General features: G+C 32.2%; 1 protein-coding gene across 3 annotated transcripts in view; it reads left to right on the plus strand.

Annotated features, from left to right (window-relative positions):
• The window catches only part of LOC118180504 (tektin-4-like), a 40,214-nt gene that overhangs the window by 7,847 nt on the left and 14,970 nt on the right, over positions 1-17,397 (plus strand). For all 3 annotated transcript variants that reach the window (XM_085810432.1, XM_085810430.1, XM_085810431.1), the window contains exon 3: positions 4,668-4,974. In XM_085810432.1, coding sequence (XP_085666558.1) covers positions 4,668-4,974 — 307 coding nt within the window. The remainder of the gene's footprint in view (positions 1-4,667; positions 4,975-17,397) is intronic.

Raw genomic sequence — 17,397 nt, forward strand, 5'->3', positions numbered from 1 at the left:
TTGCGGCATTAAAGATAAACAAAGCTTAGATAAACAAACGTTAAAGTTTAGATAAACAAAGGCTATGCCTTTATCCATTTTTTGCACGAAGTCCACTTTTTGTTTAATGGACTTCGAAACATACTTTCACTTTGTAGATCCTTTACATATTAGTAAATATATATCAGAAATTCTATTTGACATAATCGAAAGTTCAAGCTTACTTTCATAAAATTTCTATAACAGTCTGCAAAAAATAATAAGCCGGATCCAATTCGAAGATTAAGGAACAATGCAATCTGCAACATTAACTGAAATAGATAATTAGATAATTTTAGCTTAGCTTATACCGTTTGCTATACATTAAACGCGCATTCGTAAACATATTTTGCGCACACGCATATTCGCAGCTGTAAAGGTCTTACGTCCGTCGCATGCGTCGAGTTGACGCATGCACAGAAAGTTTGTAGCTTTGAGGTCCGGATTATGGGTGTCCGAATTAACAACTTTTAACTGTATTCAAATTCATTGGGTTTATATCAATGCAGTAGACTGATATGTTGGAATAAACTTAAAATTTTTATTCCAACACACCATTATTTTGAAATATGAATTCTAATGTTTGTAAAATGAATTTTTATAGTTAATACTATTTTGCAAATAATCTGAACTCTTTCGTAATGGAGAAATTATCAATTTTGAGATTTTTTATTGTATTTTGAATTTTGTTCTGAGTGCATTAGGGAAACACTCATTTTTATTATTATTATTATTCATGTCGCATGTAATCTTTTTTTGATCCTGTAACACAAGGGTCCTTCACCAGGGTGAATTCTGCCCTGGAGAAATTTTGTAATTTCATAAAAGGAATGCTTCAGACTTTTATACGCCTGTTAATACAGTCAAAAGTCGTTAATTCGGACACTCATAATCCGGACCTCAAAACTACAAACTTTCTGCGCATGCATCAACGCAACGCATGCGCATAGGCATTTACACATGCGCGTTTAATGTATAATGGACGGTATGAGCTAAAATTATCTATTTCAGTTAATGTTGCAGATTGCATTGTTCCTTAATCTTCAAATTGGATCCGGCTTATTATTTTTTGCAGACTGTTAGAGCAATTTTATAAAAGTAAGCTTGAACTTTCGATTATGTCAAATAGAATTTCTGATGCTGGAGCTCCCAAAGGATCTACAAAGCAAAAGTATGTTTCGATGTCCATCAAACAAAAAGTGGAATTGCTGCAAAAAATGATAAAGGCATATCCTTTGTTTCTGTAACCATGAATGCAACCATCAATCTGTCTAACCATGAATCTAACCATGAATGTGTCTCTAACCATGCAAAAAATGATAAAGGCATATCCTTTGTTTCTCTAACCATTCCAAAATCTGTTTATCAATTTCAAGCTGCTCTGCGGGGGGGGGGGGGACATTGCAGCGCGCAATGAATTGGAAGTTGATCTGTCAGCACTATCCTTATCTTCAGGGCAGATGTTTTTATTTTATTTGGCTTATAATTCCTTACTAAATGTAGTATTTCATCTTGATGTACTCCGTCTTTGATATGATTGAAATCAAATTCCTCGTCACTATAATTCGCTTCCGATAGCGAAGAAAGTGACAGAGGTTATTGAAAACAAAAAAATTTCGATTGACAAATTAGTCGGTAGACACAGCAATTATAGGACTTGAACAGCGGAACTTTGTAACTGAACAAGAAATTATGTCTGTTTATAGAATTAAAGAGAATGTATTATCACATAAAAAACGAAGCAACTTACATTGAAAGAAATGTTTAATAAAGTAAACAAATAAATATTAGCTTTTTTTTTTGGAAATTTTGATACCTTTTTTTAGATTATAATTGCATAATTGTTCTTTATTTCATAAATTATGGTTTCATATTTTTAATTTTATAATTTCTGCATGCCATCTATTCAAGTTCTGCTGTTTATCAACTTTTTCTATACTTTTTTTTTTTTTTTTTTTGGTACTTTTCCTTTTCGCTGGCGCAAATCTCGCCAAGCAGTCTTTATTGGTGAAAACACACAGTACACACATAAAAAATCTTGACAAATGTTAGTTCTAAGTATTTTTTATTTTGAAGGTATCAACATTTTAATGTCGTTTAAAATTTTGTAAAAAAGCCAATAAATTTGTAAAAAGACATGAATTTAATAATTTACTATGCTTTCATCGTACAACATCCTGATACCCAGGTTCATATCACATGATCTCATTTCACGTAAATTACAAAAATCTAATTCTCTCAGTAATTATTTACATTAATTTCAAGTTAAATCTTAATTTGGAATACAAGTTTAAATGCAAGAATTATTTCAATTCGTACGAAGAGCTTACTCAGAAATTGAAACCGCAGTGCTTTACTTTGTTAATGCATTCTCATTAGAATGGATGAATTTAACCCTTGACTTTGCCTTTCTATATTTTCGCTATCGGGTGAGCAGTGTGATTGCATCCTAATTGACTTACTGCCCACAAATGGCCTTAGGGCATAAAACTGAACTATCTTGTAAAAATTCTATGTAACTGTATGCCAGTATTGAAAGAAAAAATCAATTTGATAAGAAATGGTGTTGCAACTTGTTAAAGTAAAAGGTTACCAGTGAAGATATTTCGTTTGGCATCGACTGTACCATTACTGGCGACTTTATTCCTTGCACCAGAAAAACAGAAACCTTTTTTTGTTGTTTAATTTATAAAAAAATAATCTAAATTTAAATATATGAATGCTTTTAGTTTTGGCAAAAAAGGGGGATGATTATCAAGCGATGGTGAAAGAAGTGTATGGAACAAAAAATGTTGAGAACCACTGCTACAACATATTGCTGAATTGTGTTATACTGCTGCTTTTGTTTTTATTCAACCAGCCAACTATACTCCTAGAGTTCTAAATGCATTTAAGAGTGCTGCTTACAACTATATGCATATGTTTGTTGGCACGATATGTCTTTTGCCTGGAGAACTTTGATAGTACTGGTAAAGAAAAATTTTTGGTAAAATTACCATCGCAAGCACTTTGGTGACATTTAAAATTAATTTGGCAAAGACTAGATGAACGGCAACCTTCAAAAAATGAAAAACTACGGTGTATGATGAAAAATAAAATTTTTTTTATCTTTGTGAAGGTCACAATTTAGCAGCTATTGCTGTTAGAATCAGTATTAGTACTTTCTGATTTTCACCCAGATTTAACTGTCTGTTGCACTGTCTCATTAAAGTTTGGTCTTCAGCCCAACAGTATAAGAAGCTCAAAGCTGTAAAAAAATTGACCCTGGAATCAGGAAATATAATGTGCATGCAGGTTCATAATGAATTGAATGCACACAGAGCCAATAATAGCTTGATAAAACTAAATTTTCCCAAAAGTAGCATCTTACAGTTCTGGAACTTTTCACAAAAGTATTCGTACAGCTCTTCTCAGTATGACAGAGCAAAATCAGTAGTAACCACTTCAAACTACTAAGAATGTTAAACACAACATAATGTAAAAAGTCTCAAATGTGTAAGCTCGCATAGTGAATTCTCAGTACATGCAATCACAATTATACAGGAACCTGACAAAAATGTCACCAGATAATCACCAGACAAAAATGAATCATTAAAAGTATCTCCAGCTTGGCATTATCTAGCCAAGCCATTTATTTCAGTGTTAAATGAAATGTTATTTTTCTGGCAATGATTTTCATCTTGAGGCCTTTTATGTTACTAGACATACTACATATATTCAAGAGGTATGTAAGAGACAAGAGAAAACTACAATTTACATATAATTTCAATAAAATTATTTACAAGTATACAAAATTTGTAACTGACAGTTTTTTACTTGCATCTGCAAGTACAATAGTATTAAAACTAGTTGCGATTCGTTAGTTTTGGTTAAAGACAGAAAAATTAATCCTTCAAATTCATCCTTTAAAACACCTATAAAATGTATTTTAAAATATTACTATAATACACATAGGGTAGAAAAAAAGAAAGAAATGTGTAATTTTTCATTTTTTAGATGAATAATTCAAGTATTTAAATTTATAGTTAAAATAATTTTTAATGAATTTTAATTAAAGTTTTGAATAAAATAAAAGGTAATTTATTCTAAATTAGCCAAAAATTCTATGTATTTAGAACAGAGGATTTCAACCAGAGGGGATACTTTCAGAAGGGAAATGCAGTCAGCCTTTTGTTTAGTTTTAGTTTATAAATATAAAAAACTACTTTTATTCAAATTTTGGCATTTATCAACATTTTCCATATCTTGTTGTTGTTTCTTTTATAAAAACATGTTAAAGAATAATTTAGATCAAAATAAATATATATTTATTTTTCAAGTTTAGAAAAAGAGGGGGAGGCAATAACCTTATAGCAATGGTGGAAGAGTTGCAGAGCAAAAACATTGAGAACCACTGATAAGTGAATACAAGCATAGGATTTTATTCTTCAAAGAACAAAAACTGTCCCTCAGAATATATAAAGTTTTTATATAGAACCAGTTTGAACTTTTGTACCTGGTTATTGATACATTTACCAATATGTATTTGCAGTTTAGAAAATTTTGAAAATAAAATTTAATTTATTTTCAGTTTTTTTAAAATATTATTGGTGTTGTTTTGTGTTTAAATCAAAGTGTTTGATTACATGTACATTTTTCCCTTGTTTCAGAATTTGCCAACAAAGCAAACAATTAGCAAAAGAGAAACAGATTCTGACTGATACAGTACAAGATGCCGTGACTAAGAAAATTGCAGACAGAGCTAAAGAAACATATGACTGTCAAAAAGATTTAGAAAAAACTATTGAAGAGTTAACAACTGAAATAAAAAAGTTGTTGTTGGAAAAGAAAAGGCTTGAAAATGCTATTAATGAAGTCCAGTTAAGTCTGATAGTGGCCCAGGAAAGTCTTGACCTGAGGGATCAAAGAATTTCATCAGATTTGGTACATGATAGATTACAGGAAGAACTTCACAGAGTAAGTACTATTTATTTTGCATTTTAAAACTTGTATTAACTTATGATTGGAATTTTTAAATTTAAGTATTAAATATCATACAAATAGTAATATAATATGCCAAACATTTAAATATTATCAAAAGAATCAAAATTTAAAATGTATAAATAAATCTGAAAATAACATATAATAATAAAAAAGAATCATTTGGATGAGAAAAGTGTTCAACATATTCAGTTTTTATAACTTAAGTGTATTGTGATCATACAGAAAAAATATCAAGCCACTATGAAAATTTATAATAAATTATAAAATTTATTTTTTTAATAATGACCTAAAAATTCATATATTAATTGCAAATGTTTGATCCAGACAAGTTGTTCGAGACACTAAAAATATATAACTGTGATGCCTTTTTGAAAGAATTTTATTCTTTTAATGGTTATAGAGATTTTATATACATTATACTAAGGAAATAAGTAGCATGCTATGCTGATGATATTGCTATCTGGCAAACTGAGGCAGTCTGAGAAATCCTTGGGGCACTTCTTAAAGGGAATATTGAGATAGGCAAAGTCTCTGAAACTGACATTTAAGTATTAAATATCGTATTAATCCACAGGAAACATCTTACAGTGTTTTTTCCATGGATAAGAAACATAAATATCTCTTCTCACCAAATTTATCCCTAAACAACCAACCATTTACAAAGAAAATGCCGTCTATTTAGGACTAACTCGGGATTCAGAATTACATTTTACAATACTGAAAATTCTATTAAAAAAAATCTATGTGGCTTAATTGGGGAGCAAATGCTATGATTTTAAAAACTACCTATACTACTCTTATCAGGCCCATCAAGGAGTATGCAACACCAGTCTGGTCTTATGCTTCAGAATCTGCATTAGAAAAGCTCGTTAACATACAAGCAAGAGCAGCAAAAATAATTATCAGAGCAGTCTCATTTGCAAATAATCTGAAATCATTGCAAGAATGTAGCATAGAGACCTTATAAAATAGAAGAAAATTCGGTGTTACCAAATTCACCAGCAAGATCAGATCATATTAGTAAAAAAGCTTTTCAGATGTGGAGTGGAAAACCAAGTCTTAAAAGATCTTCCACCTTGAAGTACATTCAAAAGATTAGATCAAAACCATAGAATTGTACTCAGAGAATGGCTGTGTTTGCATCTTCACAGATGGATTTTCAGATGAAATTCTAATTAATAGTGGAGCTGAAATAAACTTTATTTTCCCAGATGGTACCATAAAACAACATGAGATTGGAGCAGGAAAAATTGCTTCAAATTACACTTGCAAGCTCATTGCCATACAAGAGACTCTAAACATCTATATCAAGCTTGAAAATTTCAAGAAGACTAAAGGAATAATAATCTCCAGTGACTTCAGAAAGGCTGCTGTTCAAGCAATTCAGCAGGTTTTCTCAAGACAGACCCATGAAATACATAATGCCCTGACCCAAATCAATCGACTAAATAAACGCTGTTTAATGCAGTGGATACCACCTCACAATGAAGCTGCAGACACCCTGGCCAGAGAAGTGAGACAACTAAATGAAGAATCTCATCGTCCCACCTCACTGAATAACATGAAATCTGTTGTTAAGTCAAAACTGAGAAATGCAACCATCAGGCAGAAATTTCAGATATGTGAACTCAGTGCCAACAAAATTACTTCTAAAACCTTGGCATGACTTATAGGTCATTTCAGATGGATGAAAATCTTATCAGACAAAACAAGAACCTATACTGTCTGCAGAAACTTCCCTGGAATCAAACTTGGGCCAAACCACATCTTTTCCTTCCCCACCATCTTGGTTGTAATGCAGCAAATTAGTGACTGCTCACAGGAAGACATCTATGAAGAAAATTGCCTCAAGATAGCTAAGGTGATCTGCACTGCCCGTGGTACCATCTGACTGACTTCATGGGCACAGCAACAAGCAAACAGACAATCTGAGAAAATCACATTGCTGTTGGATAACATTAAAAAACAACCAAATTTTCTGCATAGCTGTATTTCTTTATAAATTTATTCAAATTCAAATGTTAAAAATTATAAAAATAAGATAGAAGTTTTTCTGCATAAACATAATAGCAGAAAAATAGCATCTTATTTTTGTCAGTTAAATGCTAATATTTTATTATACAAGGTTCTGACCAAACAGAAACACTGATGTAGGTTGTGACCAGATAAAAATGCTTGTATACTTTCTGAAAGGTAATGTTTGAACTGTTGGGGATATTATCAAAAACTCTTCTTTTAATGTTACAGGAGGAAAAATAAATTTCAGTATATGCATATATGGAACAAACACATGCCAATACAAATATAAAATTAAACCAAAAGTCAACCTCAGTTTGACAGTGGCTCTTCTGAAAGTTATAATGATTTTGAGAAAATCAAGCAATGAGATCTGTTTCATTTAAGGAGTAAAAATGTGTACATATGTCAGGGGAATGTAAATTATATTGACAAGGAAAATTAACCATTTTTTTCTATTAAAGTTTTACATCTGCAACACTAAAACGGGATTAAAATTTCATATGGACTTCATTGTTGCTTTGACAGCCACACAAGTACTTTTATTAAAATTGCAGAGATATTTTTTTATATTGATGAATAAGATTCATGTGTAGCCCAAATCCACCAAAATCTATTTTAGTTAATGATATTAATTCCAATCAAATTTTCCCCATAACTTTTTTAATTCTAATACTTTCTTTTATTTCTGTTTTACCAGATAGTGGTGCTATGTTTATTCTATTCATTTTGACTGTTTATTTGGCTTTTAGTGCCTTTGCCCCAGTGTAAAATCATTTTGCTCCTTGACAAGAGTAGAAAGAAGAGTAGAAAGATGGTCTCATTCCCTAATTCCATCAAAATCAGCAAAGTTCCTATGAAAGCATTCTCAAACTAAGGTTTTGGCTTGGTGTCTTTTGTGTTCAGTATATTGTTTTCTTTAGCAAAATATAGATTTTAAAATTTGTAAAATAATAAGACTAATAAAAAATTAGCTGTTTATCTCTTGAACATGATGTGAGTAGCACAGTATTATAATTTCAGTTCACATTTCTGTTACGTGTCTAATATACTGCCACAAAAGTTTTCTGTTACGTTTGTGGCAGTATATTAGAAGACCCACAGAGGAAGTAATTAGTTTAACAGTATTGTTAATAAGTTAAAATATATAAGGCTAAGGTGTTAGTTAATGAAAAGGAATAAGAAAACTGATGGAGTTTTAGTAGAGATATTTGGTATTGTTCTGTTATTGGGACTGGAGTCATTGCCAAACATTTTGCTAAACTTGCCAAGAAATTGGTTCATATGAAATTCCAATGTCTAGTTTTAAAGTTGTTTTGATTTTTATTAAGTAAAAGTATGCCTTTTCAAAATTGATAATGAGAATACAAGTTCTAAAGATGTAACAATCGCTTCTGTTTTTAATATAGTTGTATTTACCATAGATATGAAAATTTTGGACTTTCCTAATGATGAAACATCTGCCATACAATTTCTTCAGGAATGTGGAATAATTCACTTTGGAAGAAAGTGCATGAAAAACCATAAAATGAATCCCTACTTCCAATTAAAAAAAAGCACCTTTGTTTTGTTTTTATATTGTTGCGTGCGTACGGGTTCGTTATGAAATGAATGCACAAGTCCGATGAAAAATGAACAAAAATTTATTATTATCACAACAGAAATGCTTAAATTTTCTCAAATTATCATGCAGTATCACAATATCTCACAGTAGTTATCTTTTAACTACTCAAATGTACAATAGAACGTAATTCAAAACAGCTAAAGAACGCTAATCCGCGAATTCGCTACAATCAACAACAGTAGTTTTCTAAACAACAACAAACTAAGCAACTACTACAAACTGAGATGTTTTCCTCCTTTCATAAGATTTTAAAATCACGCGCTAGAATTTTCCAGCACTTTCTCGAAATCAAAAAGAGATATTTATTTATTTAACGCACGCGCTCTTGTATTTTTTAATTTTTCCGGCTTAGCTTTCTTTTAATATTCGTCATGCGAGAAATAAAACCATTTAATTTATAATTGAACTAACATTAGCTTTTTAAATACCAAATTCGTAACACTGCCCCCTTCCTAAGGACTGCACGTCCCGGGCAGTACAATCCCTGGACAGGAAGCTAAACTTACAACTGTGGCATAAATGCAACTGAGGCATAAACATTACATTACAATATCAAACAACATGAACAATAAATGCAATAACTAACTTAAACAAATCAAATACTAAATACAAAACAAATCAAATATACATTTAAAAACAAAAAGGACCATGGTCTTATACTATTTACAATTATTTACATTACGTACTATGGCCATAGTAATGAGCTAACCTGTCGTAATGAACGACTTTAGGTTTAGAGTTCGAAGACTTACGGATCCGAACCACGTCGTCATTCAGTCTGTTCAGCACTGTATATGGACCATCCGAAGGTGACTGTAATTTAGGACTAAGTCCTTTTCGTTGAATCGGCTTCCACAACCACACCTTGTCTCCTTTGTTGGATCTATGTCTAGTAGCTCTCCTGTTGTATCTGGACTTCACTTTCTCCGTCGCCAGGCTGACTCGATTTCGTACGGAACGGTGCGTCACTTCAAAATGGGCCTGGACATCTTGGATGTATTCCTCAGGCGATGAAGGCGCACCCGTATGGCGATCAAACGGGCGGTCACAAGGCAGACGAAGGTCATTACCGAAGAGCATTTGTGATGGAGAACAGTTGGTAGTCTTGCATTTCTTTTCGACCCTAGTATGATTTCGGCAGCTTCCCGAGCTGGGTCTTTCGGACAAGGCGTCGGCATTTCCAGGTGAGGATCCCTTCTGAGGATGGATAGTCATGTCTTCAGATCCTGAAAGCAGTTTATTGTTTTTGAAGTCTAAGGAAAAATTGTATTTCCTTAAAAGTCCAATCCGAGTATGCATGGATCTGTAATATCCGCCACATATGCCGTGTGATGGTAGGCGGCACTTCCAAATGTGATTTTCACGTTTAACTTCCCAGCTATCTCGATCTTGTTACCAGACGCAGTCTGAAGGGTAACACAGGATTGCGTCCAAATAAGTTTATCTTTAAACTGTTCAGCTAAATCTTTCCTAATGATGGTAACATTAGCTCCTGTGTCAATGATCATACTGCAAGGAACTCCATCGATATTCCCATTAATGGACAGTCCGTTACTGTTGTCACTCACTGTATAAATTTTAAGCGCTTTAAAACAGGGTTTTTTTATTATCTGGCAACCTCCGTTCCTCGATATGGTCACTAATTTGTTTACTGCGTCGTTGCTGGGAAATGGTCTCAATTTCCGTGCTTCGGGGTATTCTGCAGTTCCTTCGCACATGGCCTTCTGCTCCGCAGTTCCAGCACTTTGGTTTCTTGTCAGTCCTTTTCCTTCCCGTGACATTTAATTGTCTGTTTAAATCGTATGCCTTATTTTCCGTGCTCTGGGGTGTTCTGCAGTTCCTTCGTAGATGGCCTTCAACACCGCAATTCCAGCACTTTAGGGTCGGTTTCTTTTCACCATTATTCCGTCTTAAAGCATTCACTGGTCTTGTCAACTCATGCGTTTCATTATCCGTGCCCTGGGGTGTTCTGCAATGCTGTCGTAGGTGACCTTCAGAACGACATCTCCAGCACCTTACAGCCACTTTGTTCTCACTGATACTCTGTATCAAAGCATCGACTTGTCTGGATAAATCCTCTAAACGAGCCATCAATTGGTCCCCTGGCTCGTGTACTCGCACAGCTCTGACTGGGTAGCGATCTCTACGAGTTGCTTGCTGGGCTGCCTCCAATTTCACGGCGTACAACAGAGCGCTTTTTACATCTTTAACATCCGCCATTTGCAGTGCTTTCTGTATTTCAGGGTCCCGGACGCCATCGATGAAACATTGCAGCGACACAATTTCCCTCGTTTGTCTCGGGCACTCCGTAAAGGCGAGGTGGGACAGCCTTTCAACATCCGTGGCAAGTTCCTGGAGTGATTCGGTGGGCTTCTGTTGACGGGATTTTAATTGAAGCCTGCTGTAGTCTTTTAAACATTTCTTGCCAAAGCGCAGCTCCAATGCGCCGGATAGAGCTTCGAAATCTAACCTTTGATTTTCGGGAAGCGTCTGCAGGATATCCGCTGCGTCTGCTCTCAGAGAAGCAGCGAGATGACAGGCCTTAGCTTGGGAATCCCATCCATTCGCATCCACAATGATAGAAAATTGTGTCCTATACACCTGCCAGGAGGTCTTTCCATCATATGTAGATAGTTTCAGAACGGAACGAGCAGGCATCGATAAAAATTTGAAACCTTCAGAATTGTTTCCTACTGTCGCTATGCACTTTTTTAGGCTGTCAACTTCTTTGGCGACGGCAGCAGAAACCCTATCATCAATTTGTTGTTCGACGGCAAAAACTCTTTCTTCAATTTGTTGTTGGAAGGCCGAAACTCTTCCTTCGACTCGTTGCTCCACAGCCGACACTCTATCTTCTATTTCATCTTTGACAGATGAAACCTTTTCTTCAATTTGCCCGATTTATTTTCGACAGCTCCTGTTCTGTCTTCCATAGCCTCAAATTTACTTTCTATTACGCAGGTTATTTCTCTTTTCATTTCGTCTTGACCTGCTTCAATCTTTTCTTGTACAGCTTTTATGTCTTCTTTAAAAGTTACTTGACCAGCTTCCAACTTTTCGTGAACGGCTTCCATTTCCTTTTTAACGGATCTCATCTCTCCTTTAACGGAATCTTGGCCCAATTTCATTTCTTCCTTAAATGCAGCAAAGGCTGATATCAGCTGTCTTAACTGCTCTTCCATCGCTCTTGTGATTGGCATTCAAATCCCACTTCTGACACCAAAAATTGTTGCGTGCGTACGGGTTCGTTATGAAATGAATGCACAAGTCCGATGAAAAATGAACAAAAATTTATTATTATCACAACAAAAATGCTTAAATTTTCTCAAATTATCATGCAGTATTACAATGTCTCACAGTAGTTATCTTTTAACTACTCAAATGTACAATAGAACGTAATTCAAAACAGCTAAAGAACGCTAATCCGCAAATTCGCTACAATCAACAACAGTAGTTTTCTAAACAACAACAAACTAAGTAACTACTACAAACTGAGATGTTTTCCTCCTTTTATAAGATTTTAAAATCACACGCTAGAATTTTCCAGCACTTTCTCGAAATCAAAAAGAGATATTTATTTATTTAACGCACGCGCTCTTGTATTTTTAATTTTTCCGGCTTAGCTTTCTTTTAATATTCGTCACGCGCTGCACTGCGCGAGAAATAAAACCATTTAATTTATAATTGAACTAACATTAGCTTTTTAAATACCAAATTCGTAACAATATGTTGGGTATGTGCTCAGTGATGGTAATGTGATGTACACAAACATCGTTTATTCTACATTGCTAATCTACTATATTATATTACAGTTATGATTAATAATAATAATAGATACAATTACATATATAAAATCTCCTTTTTTATCAAAAAAAATAATAATAGTAAAATTAATCATATTCTTTTAAATAATAAGGTTTCTTAACAGTTCTACCAGATCAAGTAACGTAGTTATGTCCATTTGAAAAATTTGATGATATTATACCTCTTTCAGTATTTGGTGATACAACACTTCTGTTCGGTTTTGAAGGACTTATAAGCTCATCTAAATTTGAAGCGCTCCTGCTATTCTCTAGTATCTCAGGTTCATCTATAACTTCATTTTGTATTGCAAACTCTTTCTGATTAGTTCCTTTAAGAATGTCTCTTCGGTTTCTTTCTACTATTCTTCCATCTGTTCTTAAAATCCTGTATGAACATGATCTTTCTGCTTCTTCTATAATTTTCCCACTTTCATTTAGTTTTTTTTCCCTTTCTCTTTCATGTACACATGATCTCCTACCTTCAGTGTATTTAACGGTCTTGCATTCCTATCATAATAGCTTTTTTGTAAGGTTTATTTCTTCAGTAAGTGTTGTTTATGGTCTTCATATCATTTAGTTTGAATGAAATTCTCTTTTATAGGCATCAATCCATTTACTTTTCTTCCAAACATCAATTCTGAAGGGGACTTAATTTCATCTGAAATAGGAGAGTTACAACATTCCAGTAATACTAAATATGGATCCTTATTGTCAACTACAGCTTTTCTAGCATTCGCTTGACAGTTTGAATATGTCTTTCAACCATTCCATTAGATTGTGAGTAATTTGGACTTGAAGTTCTGGTTTCAAAATTCCATCTTCTTGCAAATTCTTTAAATTTCCCGCTACTATATTGTGGACCATTATCCGAATATACTATTTGCGAAATACCATGTCTTGCAAAAAATCATTTCAATTGCTTTGTCACTGCTACATTTGACAAATCTTTCAAATGTCCAATTTCAACATATTTGCTAAAATAATCTATAACAATTAGATAATCCCTTCCTTGAAAGTAAAAGAGGTCTGTTCCCAATACCATGGAACCCATGGGCCGTTAGGTATTTCTTTAGGTATCATTGGTTCTTTAGTATTAGCTTTTTGTAAATTTAAACATGTTGGACAATTCAGTAACAAATCTTCAATTTCTTTTGACATTCCTGACCAATATAATATTTCTCTTACTTTGATCTTGCATTTTACTACTCTAAACGACCATAATGAATTCTGCTTAACATATCTTTTCATAAACTTCTTGGTACAACAACACAGGAATTTTTAAATATCAATCCATTTGCTTCTGATAGTTCTCCTCTGAAGTTAAAATATGGTTTTGCCAGTTCTGGAACCATATATTTTTCATCTGGCCATCCAGTTTTAATTAATTTTCTTAAAACTTGTAGATCTTCATCTTTTTCTGTTTCCAGTTGAAAAATTTCCATTTTGCCTTTAGACATTGGTATACATTCTACAACCAATCCAACATCAGCATCTATGTCTCCTTCAAAGAAATCAGATCCTTTATCAGTAAATGATCTTGATAATGCATCTGCTATAAAAAGTTCTTTTCCTGGTTTATATTTTATCTCAAACTGATATGGCTTAATCTTATATGCATTCTTTGTAATCTTACAAGGCATTTATTTAATGGCTTTTTTTAAATTGATTCCAATGGTTTATAGTCACTTTCCACTGTAATATACTTTCCAAATATATACTGGTGAAATTTCTCACACACAAATACAATAGCTAAAGTTTCCTTTTCAATCTGAGCATAATTCTTCTGTCTATCTGTTAATGCCTTAGACGCATATGCTACTGGTAAATTATTCTGCAGTAAGACTGCTCCTAGTCCTTCTTGAGATGCATCTACAGATAAAGCTACTGGCATGTTTATATCATAATACTGTAAAACTGGTTTATTTACCAACACATCTTTTAGTCTTCTAAATGCTTCTTCATGTGTTGCATTCCAGTTCCATATAACTTGTTTTTTCAACAAATCTCTTAAACATGATGTCAAATCTGATAAACATATCTTTTCATAAACTTAGGTATAAATCTAGAAACATGTAATCATTACTAGGAAAGTTTCTAATTCTTTCTCATTTTTTGGTGGTTTTATATCTACAATAGCCTTAATTTTGTCTTCATCTGGTTTAAAACCATCTTTAGAAAAATATATGTTCTATATGCTTCACTTCATTCAGCCCAAATTTACATTTATTTAAATTAAATTTAACATTCTTTTCGCTGGCTCTGTCCAACAACTTCTTTAATCTCAAATCATGTTCTTTTTTATCTTTTCCCCAAATTAATAAGTCATCTATATATATTTAAACTCCTTCTAAATCACTAAAAATTTCAGAAAAACTTCTGGTGATGAACTCAGTCCATATGACAACCTTTAAAAGCAATATCTACCAAATGGAGTATTAAATGTAGTAAATTTGCAACTTGAATCTGACAGTTTAATTTGCCAAAATGTTTTGTTTGCATCTAAAATACTAAACACCTTTGCATTTATTATTTGAGATGAAATTTCTTCAAAGGTTGGTATGTGATAATGTTCTGTCAGTATATTTTGGTTAAGGTGCTGAGGATCTAAACACACTCTTAAATTACCATCCTTTTTTCTTACTACAACTAATGAATTCACGAATTCTGTAGATTGGTTAACTTTCTTTATAATACCATCTTTCTCCATTCATGCTAATTCCTTTTTTAATGGATTGAATAAGCTATGTGGAATTTTCCTACAGGGCTGTATTTTACCAACAGCTCCTGTTTTAATTTAATATGATATGTATATCCAGTTAAATTCCCAGTTCCTTTAAATAAATCTTGTCATCCTTTTAAAGATTCTGGTAACTTTTCATTAGAATCATAATTCACTGTACAAATCCTTTGTACTAGGTTTAATTTTTGCAATGTAGGTAAACCTGAAGTAGCTGGAACAGTTTTATCACATGCTACAACTTGAAATTCTACTTCATCCTTGTCCCCTTTCGATGTCTCACATAATAATTTGCATTTTCCAACTACATCAACTGTAGTACCATTGTAATTAAATTAAACTGACTTTTGATTTAGTCAAACATTTATCTCTTAAATTTAATTGTTTAAATTTAGGCAATGGCAACACATTACACTGAGCACCAATATCTAACTTAACAAATAAATATTTAGATATGTTTACTTTTAGGCTTTCAAACCATTTTGTTCCATTTTTAGAAAATGGATATGTATCTTCTACTGACCCTAAAATATATTCATTACCATTATTATGCAACTCATGCTCTAAATTATTCTGTACAACATTAACATTTTTAGAAGTGCACATTTTAGAAAAGTGATTTTTTTTTTTTTTTTTTTTTTTTTTTTTTTTTTTTTTACAGTACAAGCAAATCTTATTATAAGCAGGACAATTGTATAACTTATGAAAAGTTCCACATTTTTCTACATGGTTTTGGATTATTATATGCATTTCCTTGGTAATTTGTAGATGATTTAGTACTTTGTTGCTTTTATTTTACTTGATATTTGTTCTTGCAAGGCTGACTTTTTCCTCTGAAGGTGGAAATGTATTCTGTTTGATCACTTCTATTTTATTTTCTTCAGTTAAAGTTTTCAGCTGGAGATATGCTACTTCAAAAGCTTTACACATTTTAATACATTTCTCCAATGTTAACTGATCTTCCCTTAATAACCTGTCTTTAAGATTTTTATTCAGAATTCCACTTACTATTCTATCTCTTATTAAACTATCTTTTAATTCTTCAAATACACAGTTGCTGCTTAATTTATTTAAATCTGTTAAAAAATCATCAAATGATTCACCTACATGTTGTGTTTGACAGAAAAATATATATCTATCAAAACTTTCATTTGCTTTCGGTATGAAAAAATTTTTGAAACCTTCAATTACTTTGTCAACATCCTTCTTATCTTCTTCACTTAAATTAAAAGTATAAAATTTTTTAAGTGCTTTATCACCAATGATATGTGATAAAATAGTTACTTTAATTTCAGGGGATTTAGTAATACCACCAGATGCTAACATATAAATTTGGAATTTTTGTTTCACTTCTTCCAATTTTTGCTTAAATTACTTAATAATAAATACTCTTATATACTCTAAAATACTCTTATAATAAAACTATAAAAATTATTGATTTTTGATAAAACTTTGCTAAGCGAGTATTTAGCAAATGCTTTACTTATCAAAGTATCTGTTTTGCTGCAAATTAAAGAGAAAAATAAATAAAGAAGAAAACTACAAATTACAAACTTGTCCTTACAGTCAGCTAAGACCATCTAGAAAGTAAAAAAAAAAAAAAGTTAAATTAAAATAAATAATGAAATAGTCAAAAACTGAAACTTTGCAAATGAGATGCTCATACCATATATGGGCAAATCAAACTGGGAAAAGTGTTGTGTGATTGTAAGTATTAATTGTTAAGCAGTTTAAATTTAAAATTTATACAGAACCAGATTTTTGTTAACATCTGCATTACCTTTATCATTAAGTGCAAATATACTATTCTACTTTATGCTTCATTGTTTTTTAGTAGTAAATACTTTAATATTGCTTTAAGTTAAGATACAATAACACACCGAACAGGTATTAAGTTAGAAGTCAAACAACAAAAATCAGCGTTATATTTTCAAATTTTCACAGTAACTGACCATAAGTTTACTGTGAAAATTTGAAAATATAACGCTGATTTTTGTTGTTTAACTTCTAACTTAATTGCTTTAAAGTTTAATTTTTTTCCTTTGAAATCTAAGCTACAGATATTTTTAAATAAAGTCAAATATATTAGTTTTGTATTTAGTGTATATGTGTATGGTTAAATATGAGAAATAAACATATCATCGAGGCTGAATTTAAAATTAATCTGATGTAAGAAATAAAAAATGTTAAAATATAACAAAATTTTGAATTTGGTA

The sequence above is a fragment of the Stegodyphus dumicola genome, chromosome 2, assembly GCF_044657685.1.
Source record: "Stegodyphus dumicola isolate Sdum_Otavi_A_Nest chromosome 2, ASM4465768v1".
In the NCBI taxonomy this organism is placed as follows: domain Eukaryota; kingdom Metazoa; phylum Arthropoda; class Arachnida; order Araneae; family Eresidae; genus Stegodyphus; species Stegodyphus dumicola.